Below are 22,661 nucleotides of genomic sequence, written 5' to 3'. Positions count from 1 at the left end.
ATTCATAGAGAAGCTCTCTACCTAAGGCTGAATTGAATTACTGCTTACTTCCCTCTGTGAAGTCACTTCAGCAAAGAGTTACTCTTTGGAGTTAGCTCCTCATCTCTAATCTGTATCCCTCAGCTGAAGTGCTTGGTCTTTGGCTGCCCCATCACCACCCTAAGGCACGTAGAAAGAGGGCTCTTGCTTTGCCCAGTCTGTTCACCGAGCTCCTTTTCAAATTGGTGAGGAGGGAGGTTTGTGGAAGGGGGAACTAGATGTATCAAACGACTCTGTGAAGCCAGTGTAATTTGTAAATTTGCCATAAACTTTTAAGTGAGAGTTGGAGTGGGGGTTTTGAGGTTAGCATGCTTTCAGAAATCAAAAGGAAAACGGGAGTTTTCATTTCAGAGGGTTCTGCTACTTAAGATTTTTTTTTCTAAATTTTACCAAAGCTATTAATTAGCAATTAATCAACATAATTAAAAGATATTAAAGTATTCATGACATTATTGTTATGTTACGTACTTAAGCTTGAATATATAAATAGGCAAAACACACACAACAGCATTTATCAAATAATACTACTTAGTATCACCTGTGTGTTCATTTAAATTTGAAGCAAGTGAAATATACACTACCTAGGAGAGTGCATCTCTTATCTGTCCATGAAAAGCGACAAAAATCACTGCTGTAATTGATACTTTTCATTCATTATGAAAAGCTTTTATACACTCGGTAGAGAGAAAGCCTCATTTCATTTTCCCAAACCAAAAAGATACTACTTAAATGCCTTTGTATAAAAGCTAGTACAACATGACAAAAATAATATCATAGTCCTCAATATACATTGAACTGGTGAAAGAAGTTAAGAACAATTTGGCAAAGATAAAACATAAAATTAATTTTCATGTTATTTTCTTTGTATTCACATTCATACCAGGTAGACTTTGTCAAATACCTATAGTAAAGAAGAACTTGTTCATGCATGCAGAACAAAATAAAATAAGATTAAAAGCTCCAGGAAATCAGCCTGCTTCAAAAAACCATTAAAGTGTGCCTATCCCTCAAGCTTTACAAATGTGTTAATTGTCTTGTTTCAGTCATGTAAATATGTTTCAGCATAAAGTAACCAAGATTTCCTGTTATAGAAGCAGCCCTATCTGGGGGTGTGGGGGTAGGGAGGGACGAAAGAGGACTAAATAACACACTGTAATGAAACCTGCCTTTGGGCAGCACATGCTTCGGTTCTGAATGCCCAGAAATACTTCGCAGACACTCTAGGCTGCCTAGCAATGGGGATTTTCTAATTCTGGCTAGCTTGACAAAGTAAATACAACTATTGAACATAAGGCAGCTCCTAATAAAAAACAACAATTCCCCCTTGTAAACACCTACATTTGGCCCCATTAAAAATTCTTTCTTCATACCGAGGAACTAGCAGACCCTTAAATGTGGGGGTCTCAAAGTAACTAGAGAGTAGTTGGGAGATTTAATGCTGCCAGGATGTTTTACATTGCCATTTCCACCGAGCACTTCATACCCCATCTCCGGGCTTTGTAGAGTAATGTTCTACATACACTGTGGGGCATTATGCAAGCAAACACATTGGCTATTATGCTGTGAGGACTCATTTGTGTACAGCCAAAAGGAAATCAACACGTTCATGTATGTGTTAGACACAAATATATATGATTGCCACATTTCCAAGAGGAGTGTTCATCGAAAGCTGCCAAATGTGAAAGTTATTAATATTTAGGGGACTGACATTAACATGGTAATTTAGCAATCTGGTGAATTGTCTGATTTCAAAATTCCCTGATTCCTGACTTTTCACGTCTTAGAATTTATCTATTCCATAAGCTGTGTATCAGTCAGACCTCTGCCAATCCTTAAATTGGATAGTGGATCTGCTACAGTTTTTAAAATCTCTAGGATTTAGGGATCAACCTCGAGTGTGCACACACATTTATCTGCTAACAGTTACTAAGTAGGAGCTTTCAGATTATAGTAAGAAGCAAACATTAGTTTGAATTCTAGTGGACAAACACAAAGATATTGTTACCTTTTGCCACTTCTAGAGTAGTTTCCGTATGATATACTTTTAGAGAAAAATGAGGATAAAAAGGAATTCTCATATAATTGGTAGTTTGAATATATTTCCGAAATACTTTTTCAAACTTAACATTCAGATCTAAAAACATCATATGTTCCTAAAATATCTTAGTATTCTGAAGCCACCTGAGGGGTAGTACCCAAAATACTGCGCCTTCAATGTCTCCTCACTTATCTCAGGTAGGAGAGGGACTTCCTGGACAAGGTGGGCTTGAAGAACCTATTAAAATACTAGTCTCTCCAAAGAAAGACCCCAGTTCTCTTCCAGTTACGGCAATATCAGCAGCAGGCACTAGATCTCAAGCATCTCTCAACTTGGCCCTGCTAAAGCTTCATTCAAATTCTACACACTCTGGAGCTTATATGCTCCTGCCTGTATTGTGTGTTCCAGAGCCACACAAGCCTTGGGTTAAGCAGCAGTTGGAGACCAGCAAAAAGGTTGCCAGTGAGAAACCCAGCTACACAATGAAGGAAAGATGAGTAGAAGGGAGTCACTTGGGGAGATACCAAGTAACTGATTTAGGCAATGTTGCACAATCAGAGGATCACAGGAATAGTGACTATGTGTGACTTATCCATCCCATTCCTTTATCCCAGACATACTGCTGCTGGGGGAGAGGGGGCTGGTCAGGGAGAAGGCATCTTTCACAGTGTTTTTACTATCCAAGTACAGTTTAACACATCAAGCTGTGTTATTCAACTGTTACCTAAATGACTTCTTTTTTCAGTTCTGCTCATGTTGGAGCATTGATGGGAATAAAATTTACAAAAAAAAAAAAATAGGAGAAACTAAAAGTAAAAGATACTGCTTTCAGTTTGCATAGAAAGTAAAACCAGGCCAAGCATAGTGGCTCACACCTGTAATCTCAACACTTTGGGAGGCCAAGGCAGGAGGATTACTTGAGCCCAGGAGTTTGAGACCAGCCTGGGCAACACAGTAAGACCCCCGTCTCTACAAAAAATAAGTGTGTTAGCACATGCCTGTAGTCTCAGGACTCAGGAGGCTGAGGCAGGACAAAGTGAGACCCTGTCAAAAAAAAAAAGAAGAAGAAAGGGAAGGGAGGGAGGGAAGGAGGGAGACCATTTTAAGCTTTCCAGGAATAATCTAGTTTGTTCTTTGTCAATGCATAAAATAAGGGAGGAGAATAACATAACTCCCGCACATCTTAAATGTCTGAAACAAAGGAACATTGGGATTGAAAGATGGTGGTATATTTATTGCTATGTATCCAAAAGATTCCAAGTCACATTTTCAAAGAATTAAACTCAGCAAACCATCCCCACAAACAGTAGAAACTGCTAAAGTTTCTCTTTCATGGACATTTCACACAAGGCTCAACTCCTTGTGTGAAATCCTTGTGCCTACCTGGAATCTTCTATTGGGCCAGCACGATATTAAGAACCACCACTCCCCACAGAAGGGGGGTGAGGGTGAGGTGGGAGTCACCTAGTAGCTAGAATGTTTCTTCAGAATCAGAAGAAAGCAGGATCTAATAGCCAGTATATACCACCTTTGGGGAAATTCTGTCTCTTCTAGAAAGTGCATCTTTGCAGCAATTTTTTTTCTATTATTGCAAATGTCCATGCATGACTTTGTAAGGATATGGGTAAGATGGCCCTGGTATTCATAGAATACCACTTCACATCACTTCTTTGCTACCCCTTGCCCTTAAGAATTAAATCCAAGTCACTTACTACACTTTAGAAACTCTGCAAGACCTGACAACTGCAAACCACACCAAACTTCTCATAGCCACACCCCTAATCGTTGACTGTTCCAGAAAAGCTGACTTTTTCTCTGCCTTTCGAGTATGCCAAACTTATTCCCACGTCAGGGTTTTTCCATTTTATTCCTTTTGCCTGTGACTTCTTTCTCTGGGTCTTATGAATCCCTTCTCAAAATTTAGGTCTTAGCTCAAATATACTCTCCAGAAAGGCCTTCACCTACTGAAGTCATACTCCCAGCCAACGTCCTATCACCATGTTTTGTTTCCTTAAAAGCACCTCTCACCATCTGAATTATTTTTTCTTCTTTTTTTTTTTTTTAGACTAAGTCTTGCTCTGTCACCCATGCTGGTATACAGTGGCAGGATCTCAGCTCACTGCAACCTCCACCTCCCGGGTTCAAGCGATTCTCCAATTCTCATGCCTCAGTCTCCTGAGTAGCGGAGATTACAGGCATGCACCATGACGCCCGGATAGTTTTTGCATTTTTGGTAGAGACGGTGTTTCACCATGTTGGCCAGTTTGGTCTCAAACTCCTGGCCTTAGGCCTGCCTCGACCTCCCAAAGTGCTGGAATTACAGGCATGAGCCACCGCGCCCGGCCTAAATTATCTTCTTTTTTTTTGTTTGCCCTCCTATGTGTTGTCAATCTCTCCTCGAGTCATCTAAGCATCTATGCATTGTCCCTCCTAATCTTCGGAGTTCCCTGAAAGCAGGTGTCTTGCCTGTCTTGTTCACACTATTTTGCCTCTAGTGCTTAGAGAAGTTCTGGCACACAGAGTATAAACTGAAGCCAGACTGCCCAAGTTCAAATTCCATTGGAATACTCTGAAGTTGCAACCTCACTTCTGCCCTTTTCCCATTGTTTCAGACATGAACACATGGTCCACAACTAACAGCAAGGGAGGTTTGAAAATGAAGTTTTTATTCAGAATTGTTTTATATTCAAGGGTTCTGCTACTAAAGTAAAATGGGAGAGTAGATATTGGGGAAAAAAAATTATCAATCTCTGCCATAGTTCACTTACTCATGCCCTCTCCAGGCATGAGTGAGGAATCCTACTGGCTAGAAACTGCAAAAATCATCTGCATGGGCAATCAAGGATGTTAGCCCAGTTTGTAGCACCCAGTTCTCTCTGGAAGAAACTCCTTTGTCCATCATCCTGCGTATCCCTCTAGGAAGTTTTTCCTTGTCCATTATCAGCCCTGGCTACAGAAAGTCACCATTGGAGAGTATGCCCTTTGGGAGCTCCACAGTTTTCACGGCCCAGTTATTGATAGGTCAGGTTTGGGGGCCTAGGATTACTGTAGAGCCTGAATAATTATAGGCATTTGACCAGGCTTGTGGTTTCTTTGGCAATACAGTTTCCTCAGGACTTAGAAGATTTGCAGTCTGTTTGCTTCCCTTTGGTTCCACATGCAAGTAATCACAGCCAAAGAGTTTGTCTTATATAGTTCTAGGATTCAGTTGCAAGAAACAGATACCACCTAGTTATTTTATGCAGAGGGAAAGTTTATAGAAGAAAATTGGGAACCAGTGAAATGATTGGAAGGGCTGAAGGATATTGCCATCAAACTGGCCACCAGGAAATCCACCGCCTGTACCATAGTCAGGCACAGGTACCAAGGTAAAGAATTGGGAGACCACCACTGGAGCTATTAATTGAAGGCACACACTTGTGGGGCTGAACCTTTGGGGTTAGTAAATCCCACTGCCACCACTACAACTTCTTCTTGACCCCCATGAAGCAAGCAACTGGACACAGAAACAGTGGTTTGGCCTCAACTTCCACAACTGTCTCTCAACTCCCATGAAGCTGTTGACTAGTCAGTAGAATCCCAAAACACAAAAATAAATGGTCTCCACAACAATGCTTGCCAATTACAGTAAAGCAGCAGTGAGATAGCTCTTGTTTCTGTTCCACCGGTTTTGGTTTTTTTTTTTTTTGAGACAGAGTCTCGCTCTGTCACCCAGGCTGGAGTGCAGTGACTGGATCTCAGCTCACTGCAAGCTCTGCTTCCCGGGTTTATGCCATTCTCCTGCCTCAGCCTCCCGAGTAGATGGGACTACAGGTGTCTGCCACCTCGCCCAGCTAGTTTTTTGTATTTTTTTAGTAGAGACGGGGTTTCACTGTGTTAGCCAGGATGGTCTTGATCTCCTGACCTCGTGATCTGCCCGTCTCGGCCTCGCAAAGTGCTGGGATTACAAGCTTGAGCCACCGCGCCCGGCCTCCACTTTTTTAATCTAGTGCAAATGCATCTAATTGGATAAACCTAATGCACACCTTCCTAACCCCTGATGTGTAGGAAGACATACCAGCAGACAAGATACTTCCTGATGGATGCTGAGCACCCATTCCACTTGTTCATCATGACTGTTACATTGTAAGACTTCAGTCTTAGGCGGAGCATGGTGGCTCACACCTGTAATCCCAGCTGCTCAGGAGGCTGAGGCAAGAGGATTGCTGAGCCCAGGAATTCAAGGCCAGCCTGGGCAACATGGCAAAACCCTATCTTTACAAAAAGTGCAAAAATTAGCCAGACATGGTAGCTTGTGCCTGTAGTCCCAGCTACTCGGAGACTTTGAGAGGATAGCTTGAGCCGAGGAAGTTGAGGCTGCAGTGAGCCATGATTGTGCCACTGCACTCCAGCATGGGCAACAAAGTGAGACTCTGTCTCAAAATAAATTTTTTTTAAAGACTTACATTCTGACCTCTCTACCCTTATCTCACTCTTTTGTCTTACCAGTAGCTGCCATGAAACCATCTAAAATAATAGACTTGAGTGGGAAGGCAATACCCTTAATCTTTTTTCTCTGAGGTGGCTCCCATTTTCTGACCAGCCACTTAACAAAGGTATTTAACGAAGGCTTAGGGGCACAGACGTCTGCAAAGGCTGTCTGCCTTGGAGTGCAGGTGTAGAAACAGTTGGGTATTTTCAACCCTGTGGGGCCCCAATTGCCAAATTGTTAGTCAGTTTAGCTTGTGGGCTGCAAGTAGTCCCTTCCATCTCTTCTTGCAGATTCTATAACTCTAGCCTGAGTTCATCTGTCTTTTTTAAATGAATTTGCTTAAAGTGGCAAGAAGCTACCAACACACCAATGTTCTGAATTTCTCCAATGTTCCACGTAGAGCCACTGATTAGGAGGGAGGAAATTTGCCCTGCAACTTATCACAAGCATAACAAGGCTCACTAACTTTCTACTTTGCATACTTGACCTCACTGCCCATCCAGCCACTAAGCCAACACACATTTAGGTAAGTGGTAGAACTTCAGTGCTTCTCTTGTCAGGTACCAAATTCTATATAAACAGAATATAGATTAGGCTGTTATTGCAGAGATCCAAAAACACAGTGGCTTAAGTAATGTAGAAATTCATGTATCTCTCACATAAAGCCCAGTTAGATGACCCAGTACTCTTCTGGTGGCCAGATGGTATCAAGAGAGCCTAGACCCATTCTATCTTTTTGCTATGCCCTCCTCAGCAAATAGCTTCCATGTTGTCCAGGATGGCTGTGTTAGCACCCACCCTGAAGTCCACATTTCAGCAAGCGGCAAGAGGGAAGTTAGATTCATCCCTAACATTCAAAGAGCCTAGAGCAAGAATGCAAATAAAGGACCACATAATTATTATATGCCTAAATACTTTAAGTTATTAAGCCAACAAACTATTAAATATGTTCTTTCTTCCTTTCTTCACACATATACCTCCCTGAAAGGCCAAGTTTAAACTTAGGATCAGGGTTCCACTCCAGAACACGGAAACACAAGGAGAATTGGCCTACAGCATGCCTCCTTTCTCTTCCCACCACTGCCCCCTTACCACACACAAGGGCACATTTACACATGTTTGTGGATGCCCAGCTTGCACATCCAAACTCTACCCCCCACAAATAGCCATCTCTTGGCTACTCCTTGGGCCCCATGTTACACACATAGACAACACAGTCGACCATTGGGGAATGAACCTGGGGGAGAGACCTGTGCAGGCTTTGTAGTCATTTGGACAGGGAACTCTGAAGTTATGAGTACCCAGAGCATGTTCTATAAAGAAGGGCAGGCTGGACATGGTAACTGATGCCTGTAATCCCAGCACTTTGGGAGGCCAAGGCAGGCAGATTGCTTGAGCCCAGGAGTTCGAGACCAGCCTCGACAACATAGTGTGACCCCATCTCAACAAAAAAGCTTAAAGGCCGGGCGTGGTGGTTCGTGCCTGTAATCCCAGCACTCTGGGAGGCTGAGGCAGGCGGATCATGAGGCCAGGAGTTGGAGACCAGCCTGGCCAACATGGCAAAATCCCGTCTCTGCTAAAAATACAAAACTTAGCTGGGCATGGTAGCATGTGCCTGTAGTCCCAGCTACTCGGGAGGCTGAGGCAAGAGAATCGCTTGAACCTGGGAGGTGGAGGTTGCAGTGAGCTGAGACTGCACCGTTGCACTCTAGCCTGGATGACAGAGTGAGACTCCATCTCAAAAAAATAAATAAATAAAAATTTAAAAAAAAATCAGCTGGACTTGGTGGCATGCATCTGCAGTCCCAGCTAGTTGGGAGGGAGAAGGCAGGTGGGTGGCTTTAGCCTGAGAGGGGAAGGCTGCAGTGAGCTGTGATTGTGCCAGTGTACATCAGCCTGGGCAAAAGAGTGAGACCCTATCTCACAAAAAAAAAAGGGGTACGGAATCTAGAAGTACATCTCCTTTTGCCCTGTAATTCCTCACCCCATAGGAAGGGGCATGACCAAAGGAGGTGTGGATCAGGACCTAGGGCAGGGGCTCTCTTGCCAAGATCTAATAGCAATTTTAAGGGAAAGGATAAGTAGATGTTGCCTCCCCTTTAAGGAACTCACCCTAAAGTTAACCATAGCACTTCTGCTCAAGATGAAGTGACTATAACTTAGTCACTCAGCCTCTCTATTGGCAAGGGAAGCTGGAAACTGTGACCTCTGTTCTGGGAGGCTGTGTGCCTCACTAATATTTAGAAATTCTTGTACTGTCTGAAAAGGAGAATAGATATTGGGAGTAAACTGGCAATCTTTGCCACAGACACATGCCTTTTCACAGATCACACTTTTGTTTAGACAGGTGAGTTCTTCTCAGTGTGCTTTCAGAGAGGTGAATTTGGAGGCAAGACAATACTGTCAGTTATAATTGACGGTCAAAATAATTGCACACCTGAGCATTTTTCAATGGACAGCCAATGTGCAGTGTTCCAGCGCTGAAATTTTGTCTAATTTTCAGATCAATCAGGAAGAACCCAATGAATATTTTTCCACCTAAAGGATATAGTATGATTATGACATTCACTAAAATTCAATTAAGATTAATCATTTTAATCTTAAACCCTGGGCATGAATTGGGCCTTAAACAAAAACTTAAACCTAAAACCTAATCATGTGTAGCAGATTTTGCTCCAGAAATATTCAGCTGCTACCAAATGTACACTTGCCAATCCAAAAAGAGCAAATATTTGGTTCTGGCATTGTTTCCACTGGCCTATTCATATATGACAATAATGCAAAATTCAGCAGATGCATCCTCCACATTGCAAATTCTAACCAGATGTAGAATAATTACAATGTAATATTACATTATAATATAATAATATAATTATATTTTATAATTATGGAGTAATACAAATACAACAATATAAAATACTATGATTATATAATAGCATATAACATTGATTTTTTTTTTGCAAGTTGAAACAACACTCTGGAATCTTGTGAAGATACCACAGCAATACTATGATGGTGAACATAATCTGTCTCCTCCCCTCCATCCTCCTCCTTGTGACCCTGAAAGGAAATCTGTCTTTCCACAAAGGAAGGAGAAATTCTCTGTTTATCCATAGAGCAGGGGAGACTGTGAACACATTGCTTTTATTCCCACTCTCTGGACTAGTGGGGTCATGAGGTATGCATTTGTTGGTCAGACACCACGAATGGGACCCCCAGCAGTCAGCTATAGTTCACATACTGAGTGAATGCTTCTGGATGGAGATCATTTGGTTGTGGCCCTTCTGGAAATTGACATGCCACTAGTTGTCTCCCAATATCCATTTACTCCTCCTTCTATAGTAATAGATTTGTTAAACATGTTTACACACTTTTAGACATTTCCCAGCCTTCCTTGCAGCTAGATGTGGCCATGTCTTTGTTCTGGGCACGAGTGGAAGTGATGTGTCCAACTTTCAGGTCTTGCCTTCTTGGCCCCTTTCTTCTCACAAACTAAGAGCTAGGAAGAGCATCAGCCTTGCAGCCAGAAGTGGAACCCCTTGTTGAGAATAACAGACCAGTCCTTCCCACTCTGAATTGCTTACTTCTGGACTGTAAAGTGGGAAAGAAATAAACTACCTTTTATAAGCCATTTTTAGAAGAGGGTGGGAGTAGGAGTGTCTCTGTATTATAACTACTTAGCCTGTACTCTTAATTCATTCCCTAGTACTTGGAGCAGTTCAGAATACAGACTGTGGCAGACATGAGTATATCATCCTGCAGTGAGAGCATCACAGCTGAAAGCCTGCAGTGGAATAGGATGGCGTGCCTTTTGAGCATTTGTTTCCTCCCCATTATATAAAGGGGGGATATGCTTTTAAAACTCGAGTGGGAAAGCTTCATCTTCTGACATTTCCTTTATTAGTTACTTTGCCAGCAGTGAAGACATGTGCAAAATGCAGGTTTTAAAAATAAATAAAATAAAAATAAAATGGACCCCAAATTGCCTCCTTAATACAGCCATACACTGGCCCAGAAGCCAGGCATCTTACATGCCCCATTTTCACTCCTGCCTTACAAAGTATGAGGGAAATTATTTAGACTTTTAAAATCTCAGAAGCAGGGACTGCAATTGCACTTTCCTTTATATGTCTGTAAGGAGCCACAGTAGAGAGTAGTTATACTAAATACTCAGATTCCAGGCAGACTGAGACCTGGTGGCTAAGTCTGATATGCTGTTGCTATTGTTTATATATGTTCATTATATTTGTAGATTCGTTTCCTTGACCTAATAAACTCACTTGTTTTTATCTGGTACCATATGTATTTTTATGAACCATCTCAGATCCTTTTTTGGAGCAAGAAAAGTTATAAATAAATTAGTGTAGAACGTGATAGTTCACAAAACACTTACACATCTCATTTTATTCTGACAAGAGTCTTATGAGGGAAGAATCATTCCCCCATGATAGATGAGCACACTGAGGCTTCACCAGCTGAACTGACTCTGCTAAGGTCAAATGGAGAGTGAATGACAGAGGTAGGTATCTAACTGTCACTCTCTGCTTCTGAGTCCAGTGCCCACAAGTCCTGGCCACCTCTGTTAAGGGACCAATGTAGAACCTGTGTGTTCTAAGGTATTTATAAGTTGCTAGTTTTTGTTTTTGTTGTTTGTTTGTTTGTTTTTTAAGATAGTTACTAAGGTTTTCAGGGGTTTTTTTGTAGAGACGAGGTCTCACTGTATTTTATTGCCCAGGCTGGTCTTGAACTCCCAGGCTCCCACTTCGGCCTCCCAGAGTGCGGGGATTACAGGTGTCAACTACCCCGTGCTTGGCAAGTTTTCATTTAAATTGGCAATGTTTTAAAGAAAAATGAAAAAATCTATTAGGAATATTCTAAGATATTAATGCTTATTTCTGTGATCCTGAGTAATACAAATTGTGACTTTTCAGGAAACGTTGGGAATGTTTAAAAGTTTTAAAATAAATCTTTAGTCATCTGCTAAGGGTTAAAGTGTACTACATCAATTGTTTTCAGAAAACAAACAGTGCCTAATGGTTTGGTCTTGGCAAAATGTGAAAAATATAAATGATTAAACTTATTTTAATGAGTGTTTACCTGCAATTTGTCTCAAATCCAGGTGTAATCTAGATTCATTATCTTGCCCCTTCTGTCTGGGAACTGTGAGTGCTGAGCACAGGCCTGGCAGGCTGGGAAAAAAGGAATTAGAAAGGAAACTGTTGAGCCAGGAATTCCAATCCTATGTGTCTATAGGATCAGTTTAGCCTCTGACTCAGAAGGAACAAAATATAGACAGTGGCTAAGCCCAACAAAGAGACAGAGAGGCAAGTAGAGGGGAAAGAATCTCAAAGTCCAGCTCTCCTCGGTACCTCTTGGAGCCTCAGAGCAAATCACTTCTGCTGCTACTGCCTTATTATGACCCTGGGCTTCCCATGGGCCTAAGGGTGCCTTTTGGCAGGAGTCTCCATAATCGGCCAGAGTGTTTTGCTAGCCTCACTGTTTCCCTCCTTGCAGCACTGATCCAGTGGGATTACAGCAAATCACCCCGGCCTGTGCAGGAACCATGGAAGTTGTCACACCTTTCCCAGATCCGTTTGCCTACACAGAAATCATTGTTTTAGACAAGGCATTAATGGAAAAAGTGGGCAGGCAGGCAGCCAGCCAGCCAGCTATCCATCTCCTGCATCACACAGTCTCTTCCTCCCAGAATCTGAGAAAAGAAAATCAAGTGGAAAAATTTCAGCTCAAGAAGTAAGATATGGTTTTGGTTTTGGCCCTTGCTTCAGAACCCCAGGTATAAAATGAGAAATATGAATACCTTGATTTGGTTTTCAAGCTTGAGAATAATACGATTTTTTTGTAGTCTGATTTTTATTTAAACCATTACTCAGTGAAACCTCAATGTCTAAAAGTTTATATACCCCATAGCCCTGCAGTTTTAAGTCTAAAGGAGGTCACCATGCTATGCAGAGTATCTTGCAGCATATTTTTTCAGAAGACAGATCTGGGATACAGCAGCATCTGAACATTTACATGTCAAGTGTGTAAATGCTTTGGAAGCCTCAAAGGAAAAATCCCTGACACACCTGGCAAGCCTGGAACCTGATCTCTCGTTCTTCCTCGCTGTTTCACATCGCACTGACATGGCGCACAGGGGGAGGCTCAGAAAGAAAGCAAACAAAACCCACTGCTTGAGAAGTTAGATTGCGTAGTAAGCTCATTCAAGTAATAATCAACAAAAGCAGGCAAAATCACACATAGATTCACATATTTCCAAGAGCCATTCTTGGGCTTTTTCAAATGGCATGAATATACAACTAGCTTTACAATGTAGCATTTGGTTAAAAGCAGTTAATCATATTACCCCTAAATTTTTATGCTCAGAAGTCTCACACGAATGATATTTGACTTTACTTCAAAGCCATTCAACCTGAAAGATTTCCAAGCATGTCACATGTCACATTTAGCTACTTTTGCTCTGAAGGGCTTTCAGCCAACTGGCTCACATTCATTGCCTAGAAAAGCAGAGGCAGAAAAATGCTTAGCCAGTCCACAAGCAAATAGGTCGGCTCCTGAAATAAATTGTATTATGCTTGTTCTAAACAAACCATGCAAGTTTTCTCATTTAGATTATCAGAGCAGTAGGACCCGTTAACTAAATGCATCATGTAATCATAAAGATATATTGGTTCTCCTGTTAAGCAAATCTCCATTCTTCATGTCAGAATCCAGTTTATTACTTCAGACCCAGCTCAGATGCCAACCCCATAAAGCTTTTTCATGTTTTCCTTCCCCAACTGTGACTTCTGGTTTGTCTCTGCCTTTTTTGTATACATAACTTGGAGTGTTCAGTGTGAGGGTTACCTGTGTGTTTGCCTTATTCATGTTACTGGATTGTAAGGAAATGAGTGTGGAAGGTACTTTATTGACCTAACCTTTCAGAATGCCTTACTTCAAGTGGATTCTAAATGTTTGTTGGCTCCAGTTGATTTACCAAACAGCCTAATCACTATCTAACATAATTTGTCAGGTCCCAACCAAAAGTATATACATACACGTTTCTTTATGGTAATTTTCTTTTTCAGATAACCTTCAGATTATGCATGTATCCTGGTCATTTTTCTTTTGCTCATTAGCAATAACTACAACATCTTAAATATTAAAACTCAGACATGTAATTAAAGGTCTCTTTCCCTCCTGCCTCCTCACATGGACACTGATAGAATTAACCCTACACAGACATTTGTAACCCCAAACTTTAGAACCACACTTGCCTTTTGGATTCCTGGGCCTTTTTTGTTTTTTTTTTTTTTCTGAGTCAGAGTCTTGCTCTGTCGCCAGACTGGAGTGCTGTGGCGTGATCTTGGTTCACTGCATCCTCCAACTCCCTGGTTCAAGCGATTTTCCTGCCTCAGCCTCCCTGGTAGCTGGGATTACAGGCACGCACCACCACACCCAGGAAATATTTGTATTTTTAGTAGAGACAGGATTGCACCATGTTGGCCAGGATGGTCTCCATCTCCTGACCTCATGATCTGCCTGCCTCGGCTTCCCCAAAGTTCTGGGATTACCAGATGTGAGCCACTGTGCCTGGCTGATTCCTGAGCCTCTCCTGCCTTTGTTTCTGCCTGAAATCTTTCCTGGAACAAACTAGAGCATAAAGAAATGAAAGAATTGCTTAAAACAAAGAAACAAATATGTCTTTATTTGTGCTTTTTTGTCATTCAAGAAATAGACATTTAGTTACTTAATAAGTGACAGGCTGGGTCCCATGGATACTAAGGAATAGTTCTGTATGGATATTATTGTATGACTGTTGCAGCTTTTCTTGACCCCCTTGACCTTTCTGACATGTTTGTTGATCATACATTTGTATAATAGTATCTTTTATCCTAGATATATTTGTATTAAAAATAAGTACAGGCAGGTTGAAATCAAGGAAGAATATTTTTTCATAAATTATTTTTAGTTTTAAAATATTTTGATCATGTGCACACAGCTTGTGTTTACATGACAATAAAAAGCCTTTGTTCAAGAAGGAAACTAACTGGAGCATATGCTTGTGGACCACAATATTTTGACCAAAAAAATATGGTTCTCCCCTTTTTCATCTGTTTCCCCCCCACCCCCCATATTGAAGGGAGTTTTCCAAATGAAGGGTTTCAACTAGGTTGTCTCCAGGTCAGTTCTCCTCTAGAAGGCTCTGTGTAGTCATCAGTGGGGAGCCCTATGCTGCCTTATCTTTAGCTTCCCACACACTTTGTATCTCACACAACAGATATGTTCCTTTAAGTTTGGATTTTTATGAAATAAATTTTGCAAGCTGGGAGCACTGAGAGTTAAATGAATTTGATATTCTTTTGAAAACAGAAAAGTGTTCTTTTGAAATATGGATGTTTCTCCGTAATTACAGTAACTTCTGTTGTGGTCAGTTGCTGTGGTAAGTTTAAATCAGCCTGTATCTGCAGAAAAACGGTTGGGATGGGCGGGGGTTGGGAGGGTGTTCAAAGCAACGCTGTACTTTTGAAAACATGACCCAGCATTATGCATAGAAACAAACTTACCAAGACCCGTAATAGATGCTACGGCTGACTTACCTGAACATATAAAAAAATTGGCCCTTTGGTTGGTATCATTTTTTTATGTTGTCAATATTTCTGTGAAAATTTTAAGTTCCTAGAGAAAGTATAACCTTGAAAAAGAATCGTCAGGTCAGCTAATAGACAAAGACAAACAAGTATTCATGGGAATCTATAATTGCTGAAAAGCTACATTTGACCTTAAAAATTGCATGTTGGAGCCCTGGCAAAACAAAACAAAGCCAAAAAGAAAAAAGACACCTGCCGTTATTTATGCGGTATTTCCAACGATGCTGTTATTTATGTGTTTACATGTGTTCACTTCTACCTCATGAGAAAAGATCTTAATACATTTTGGTTTGGACACTGAAAATGTTCCACTAAGGTTCCTGTACAGTTTCTGTAATGGCTGTAATTTGTAAAATCCAGTAGGAACAGGAGGTGATTATACTAGAATTCAGTCTGAAGAATTGTTTTAGCAGGAATTTTATATGCAAGACTAAATGCTAATCAACAGAGCATAATATTGTATTCTGAAGTATGCTAGCCAAAGCAAAATTAATTTTTTTCTTCTCTTTTTCTTCTCCTGAAATCTTCTGCTATAGCGACTGCATTTGCCTCCAGACTTGTCAGACACAGTGAGCCGCTCAAGCAAACAGGATCTGGCAGAATCCACCAAGCGGCTGGGCCCAGGCTGTGGCATGATGGCCGGAGGCAAGAAGCACCTGGACTTCTAGGGATTCCTCTTTAGCCGTTGCATGCAGAATTCTATGACACTCTAATTATGATTGCTAATAGCTTATGTAAATATTTTTCTTAACAATTTGACCCTCCACTCCTTGAAAAACACAGGATTGTAAAATGGAGCCACCATTTCTCATTTTTTAACTTTTTACAGAAGTAACACAGCAGAAATACTTTTCAATTTTTCCTTCATGCTATAGAGAAAATAATTTTATTTTTAAATAAACACCAAAAAATGTCAAAAATCTCAAGATGCCTGACAGTGGTCATTCGTGTCCATGTACTAAGGCATTTAGTGTCATGGTAATGTGCATGTCACAGCAGGTAGCATACAAAACATGATGAAATTCAAGATTGTATATGAAAACATATTTTCTCTTTATTTCAGAAACAGTCACTTGCCACCAAAAATGCTAAGTTTTTTTAATGAAAATGTGTTTGCTAATATATAAAATAAATTTGCATTTGTGTATCCGGTTATTAAATTGATAAAGACAAAATAATATTTGGGGATTTAGACTCCATTAAAGATAATTAGTCTACCATAGTAGTTATTAAATATAAAGAACTTGAATGATAGGAAACATAGAAAAAAGAAGTGGATGGTCTTTAGTTTAGTAATCCTAAACAATTGAAGTCAGTACTATGAAATTATGTCAACAGGCATCATTCAGGATTGAAATTCAAACTGACAGCTACATTAATGCTAGGATACCAGGAGAAAAACATACTGAAGCTTGTTGAGAGATTTAACAGAACATAGGTCTGAGACAAAGTGAAAAAATGAAACTAACTCAGATTTTCATTGCATCACATAAACCTTTTGTTAATTATGAACATCAGTTGAGTGTGTAAATTTCTAACCATATAAATACGTCTTTGGGGGCGTATAGCATATTGAACCAGTTTTCATATAAAACACTAGGTGTTTTAATTATAATTCCATATTCTCAAAGCTTTTGACAGATAATAGATAAAAAATGAAAGTTAAAAAGTAACTTGCATATTTAAGAGTCTTGATTTTTTTAAAAGGTGTTTAACATCCATTGGGAGAAACTGAATTTCCAAAATACATTTTCAAATGTATTCGAATATTTTGAAGCAGTTATAACTAGCATTTTTAAGCAGCTTGCTTTTAATATACCACAAATTATACTTTATTTGTTCTTGACAACATTGTAGAAAACAAAGACTAGGTTTTTAAAACTGTCTAACCAATATGATGAATGTCAGTCACTTAAAAAAACCCACTGTAGCATAAACACATACTGTATACAGCTTTTATTCAGAATTAGAATAATTGAATCAATGACAGTGATTTGCCAGGATGTCAAATCTCTCCATCATATCCTGTCACTACCAGTTTATTTTTTGTGATCAAAATCAAAAAGACAACTATTTTGTCACCCGCTATTTCATTAGTACTAAAAATCAGGTTTCTTATTCTATTTTTTTAGAATGTCTGGTTTATTTTTTTCATTTCTTTTAATTCTAAAGACACAAATTCTTCCCCATTTTCTTTTCAAAATAAAGTTTCAGAATTGATCTGTCAGTTAAAATTAAAGGGCTTTTATATTAAGCAAAGGTGCTTTTAAATTTTAAAGCAACTTCAGAAAATTGATTTAGTCCATAGATAATAATGTTGTGCGGATACTCCACAAAAGCTCTGCTATGTCCTTTGAAAGCATTATGAACATTCTGAATAAATTCAAATGAGTATTTTAGTCAGGTTATTATTTTAATAACTCTAACCTTTTTCTTACCATGTTGATTCATTTTACACAAACACACAATGGAACAATTACATAGCATATGACTCTCTGAAAAAGAGATGTGAGGTCATCAGATATGCAAATTGCTTGTCAAAATACTTAATAGGTCATTGATTTACTTCCCTGGCTACCATGTCTATAAAATTAACAGCCAATTACTAGTTAATATATGCTTTGCAAATAGATAAATACTATAAAAATTGAATATACATATTTGAACTCTTATTTTCAATATAAAAGAAACTTTTCAAACTCAGTAAAAGTGCATTTTGAATAATAAGAGTACCTGGGCTTCCAAAAATCATATCCGAGTGCTTTGTGTTTCTAATTCACTGGGCAGGCTTTGTAAAAATAAGCTACTGAAGAGGGGTATATATTTTTGTCTTCCTCTGATAAAAACCCACTCTGAAAATGTGTTTTCCTTTCTTCTGGAAACATTGTTTGTTACTCATTATGTTTAATAACAATAGCATATTGTTACTCATTATGTTAATAACTTACTACATAAACATATCGCTCTTCAATAGTGCTACTGTAGGTATAGACACCATTTTGATACATTATGAAATATACACTCCATTAACAGGTTTTTTAAAATTATCAGCTTGACTCAAAGATATAAATACTTAAGAACAATGCCAAACATAGTATCTGAAATGATATCTTTTCAGTGTTTCTAGTATATGAATTTCAAAACACTATATGGTATTCATTTCTTACACTAGATTTGCCTTTCTTTAACATGAGGTAAGTATTTTGACTACTGCAGTTTGCTCAGGCGCTAGGGTTCTAAGACTTTTTGAATTTCCTTCTAGTAGCCACCAGACAATATCTACTTTTCTCTTCCATTTATTCCTTATGTCCATCTCCAGGATCTTTAAATACTAACAGTAGACAAAATAAAACTACTTTAGAAGGAAGCGACATTCTGCAATCAATTCCCTGTCCATCTTTTAATTTTAACAAATCAGACACACATAGGCATACAAAAGGAGAGTGGGGGGACCCCCCTATTCATTTGTTTAAGCCCATTATTAATGTCATTTCTAAGACAGTGTGTTACTGCTTTCCAAAGATAGTCACCATCAACATTATTGAAATAAGCAGTACTAACCCTAAGTACTTACACTTTGAACTTTAAAACTGAGCAGTTGAGTCATTCACTACCAAGCCAAAACACAGAAAAACAAAAAAGCAGATGAGGTTTATTCTTGAGAAATGAAAAGGAGAAGAACATGTATTTGGCCTTGGTGAGCCAAACATACAGGGAAGAAAAGGCTTTTTTTAATCTTACTAATATGAGAGGCCTAGAGTAAAAAGAAGTAAGCAAAGGAATATAGACACAATCCTAAGATGACAAACATTCACAGAACAAAGCTGAATCTTAAAATAATACTGTGTAAGTGAATCTTAGGAAACCTAGTGACAATAGAAAGAAGGAAGAAATGTCAGTGAGCTGTATCAAGAAACCAGTTGTTTACCATTTAAGGGTTAGGAGGCATAGCTTTGGGGGGGAAATATTCTGGAAATTCATTGCAGTAAAATGCATTTTTTTACTTAGAGCAGTTTGAATGTTTATTACTTAAAACATTCAGCTCTTATTCTGTTCACTTGGTTTTCCCAAGTCCGTCAAGTTTGGAGAAAAATTTTAGGCGTTTAGTCCTGTGATTCTACTGAGATCTTCACAAATAATCTCCATCCTGGAAGATGGCATCAAAACATCCCTGCAGATACCCCATTGATAAATATATAAATATATGTATCATTAAATAAATAATAAAAATAAATTATTTCAACCATGAGTAAAAGTTGCCAACTCCCAGGCACTGCTACCACACAGTGCCTGGCATGCTGTCCCCGAGAGAGTGCCTGGAGCTCTGTTTGGAGGGACAATTCATGTCCCTAGGGTGTGGGCAGAAGGCAAGGCAGCCGTTCCCATCCTGCTGGATCAGAGGGCTTCTGCAGCTGAGCAGCCGCTTCTTCAGACTCATACCAGACTGTGCCACTTTGCCCTGGCAATCCTGACCCTCAGAACACACATATACGTGCCCAAGTGCATACATACCCTCCGCTCCCACATTACTCCTTTTCTCCCATTCCCACCTCTTGCACCTGGCGTGCCAAACCCAGGTCTCCAAAGTCTCTGCTCTCTACACAACAGAACCGTGGGCCAGAACTGGCTGCCTGACCCTGGTGGAAGTTACAGCCAGTGAGAAGGAAGAAGTAAGCCAGCCAGCAGCTGTGGCATGCACTCCCACATAGCCCTTCTCTGACAGTTCCCTCAGCACACGGCCCTCGGGGAATGTAGGCTGCAAAATGTCAGGAGGTAGAAATGTCTGCACTGGCAATTGTACCAACAGTGCATACGTGTGCGCACTCCCCTGCAGAAATGTGCCGCTGTGCAGTGCAGGCTGACACTGAACAAAACTACATGCACACATTCAAAAACTGCAGTCAACTTAGGAAGGTGTCTCCAAATGTGCAGCGACTCTGGTGGCATAAAATTAGTAGTATATTTTATGCCAGAGCGATAAATCTCAATTATCTGTTCACAAGTAATTCCTTAACTAAAAAACAGTAGATATTGAACTAGAAGGTCATGTTTAAATCCTTCCATTAATTTCTATATTTCTGATCATTTGCTTTTGGGGATTTTTTTAAAGCAGAGTAGAATTCAGTGGAAGTGTGTCTTTGTCCCCAGAGGTTTCCGCATGTGCAAGCATTTTAATCTAGACTGCCAGAACCCCCAGGATTTTTACTGAAGTTTGCAGGGGAAGACTTATCTGTATTGACTTATATGTTGCACAGAACAAATAAAAGTCTCAGACAGGCCTTTTTTACCCAACAAAAGCTTATTTTTTTCCGTCCTTTGCTTGGGCTCAAGCACTCCTGCCCTGCGTGCCTCCACTTTAAACATGATCAGATCTGTGCTTCATTGCAAATAACAACTGACCAACAATGGGCCCTGCTTCATAGATTTGGGAATGTTTGGCTTAAGCTGCCAATGACTGAAGGCCTTTAATTCCCACCGGCCAGTCACAGTCTGCTTTGTTGTTGTCTGTTGATGTGTCTGTGCTCATTATTCCTTGACATGCAACATCCCCCCTCCACCCTCCAACCATCCACAACCGCACAGAAAGCAAGATTCAAATGGGAACAGCTGTAGTGGTTCAATGGGAAATGATGCCTCTTGTGCAAAGGGGAGGGAGACAGAAAAGGGAGAGGGCCTATTTGAAAAAGGCAACAGCTTTCAGAAAGTCTCCTTTAAGAAATCTACTTTTGAATATACTTCAGTGAAATCATTGTTGAAACAGGCTGACAATGGAAATCTGCCCAGATTGAAAATGCCAGTCCTAATTCAAAAAACAATTCCTAGCTAATAGCTTGTTGCATTTTTATATTATTTCTAGACTTTGAGCTTTTGAATTAAATGGCTAACTGGGAAATGTTACCATTTCGTATATGTGTTGTGGGTATAAATGGGCACAGATCTACACCCAGCTGTAAGTGGGATTTTTTCTAACACGTTTTTGATTTATGATATCTATAAGAATTATTTTTTAAAGATCATCAGGATGTAAAACAGAGTGTGTATGAAAGTAACCATTGGTTTAGAATGTTGATCTAACATGGAAATAAAATTTGTAACACCACACTATAAGGTTAAAAAGAAAATTGTATAATAAAGGAAATACAAAGGCTTTGGCATGGTTTTTTACAATCAACAATGGTTAATTTTGATATGTAGTTGTGAACAACTTCAAAACACTTAAGTTTAAAACTCTTGCAAGCACTTTTAATTGATTAGGAATGAATTCTAGATGCACAAAATGATTGGACCGTGAACAGTAATACAACTATATCTAAGAACAATTAACTTTTGCTGGCCAAAAAAGAAACGTATGATTGCATGAAAATGTGTATAAAACATCTATAGAGTATTCTTGTCAAATATAAATGAAATTAACTTTATTATAGAAATCATTCTGAGGATTTCTAGGGAAGACAAATACTTACATTTTGACATAAAACAAATTGGATTATATCGAAGACACACTCTACCTTTTAGCTATCAACTTTTTTTCTTCCTTGAATTTATATCTTACCCTTTTTTGCACATAAACTTCATCTGTTAACAACCTTTGGAAAACCAACAGATATTTCTGACATAAATCTAGTGCATGTTGTTCCAGGTTTAATTATATGCAAAGGAATGATACAAACTTGGAACATCAGTCCATAAACTATGAACAGATGGGTAGAAGTATTCGATATATCTTGATAAAACTCTTAAATTCATGGCAAAGCTTGTTGATCATGGTTTTCTTTTTTAAAAAAAAACAACTTCATGACCAACACAGATCAAACATCCATCCAGTCTACATTGTTCTTTTTTTTCATTATAACATACAAATGCCCATTTACAAATAATACACCAAAATGAATAAAAGTTTGGATACCAAAATGAAGATTTGTTCCAACTGATATCGTGCCTTCTGTATACAAAGGTCCTTGTTTCAAGTCCATTCCTTCCCCAATGGTACAATACAGGACACAGTTGTAGAACTGAAGCGCCTCTAACAGCCATTTTTCTTTCTTTTCTGAAAGCTCAATTGTTGTGTCCCCATAGTCACTGACTGAATTAACACAGTATTTCCTTTCCTTTTTTTTTTTTTTTTTTTTTTACTGTAATCTTGGCCAGTATTGAGACATATCAGGTTCACTTCCGGGAACTTGAACTGGAACTGACACACCAGGGGAAATGAGTCCTAGAAGTGGATGAAAGAAATAGCCATGTAGATATTCCCTTTGAGAAACAGACATGGAATACAAATTTATGGGTTTACAAGAAAAACTAGTACTTTCTAACATTTTTTACTGTATTAAAAAATACTTCCATTGTTACAAATAAAAGTAGCACCTTCAGAAACTAGACAACATGTTTATATATACCTGTTGGATCCCAAGTACCTGCCCGCCAATCCAAAAGAAAAGAAGAAAATCCTCCATTTGTTTGC

The 22,661-nt window shown here is 39.3% G+C and overlaps 2 protein-coding genes across 13 annotated transcripts in view; one reads left to right on the top strand and one right to left on the bottom strand.

Moving 5' to 3' along the window:
- The window catches only part of ELP4 (elongator acetyltransferase complex subunit 4), a 276,719-nt gene extending 259,850 nt beyond the window's left edge, over positions 1-16,869 (top strand). The window contains exon 11 of one of the 2 annotated variants that reach the window (XM_011965594.1): positions 15,733-16,869. In XM_011965594.1, the coding sequence (XP_011820984.1) occupies positions 15,733-15,878 (146 nt within the window). In that variant the 3' untranslated portion in view covers positions 15,879-16,869. The remainder of the gene's footprint in view (positions 1-15,732) is intronic. The other variant, XM_011965595.1, reaches the window with a different exon arrangement.
- A 4,432-nt stretch (positions 16,870-21,301) lies between these two features.
- PAX6 (paired box 6) overlaps positions 21,302-22,661 on the bottom strand; it is a 29,216-nt gene continuing 27,856 nt past the window's right edge. For all 11 annotated transcript variants that reach the window (XM_011965583.1, XM_011965591.1, XM_011965588.1 and 8 more), the window contains one exon: positions 21,302-22,412. In XM_011965583.1, the coding sequence (XP_011820973.1) occupies positions 22,327-22,412 (86 nt within the window). In that variant the 3' untranslated portion in view covers positions 21,302-22,326. The remainder of the gene's footprint in view (positions 22,413-22,661) is intronic.

This window comes from Mandrillus leucophaeus, unplaced genomic scaffold (assembly GCF_000951045.1).
Source record: "Mandrillus leucophaeus isolate KB7577 unplaced genomic scaffold, Mleu.le_1.0 Scaffold73, whole genome shotgun sequence".
Lineage (NCBI taxonomy): Eukaryota > Metazoa > Chordata > Mammalia > Primates > Cercopithecidae > Mandrillus > Mandrillus leucophaeus.
This window is presented reverse-complemented; position numbering and strand designations above follow the sequence as displayed.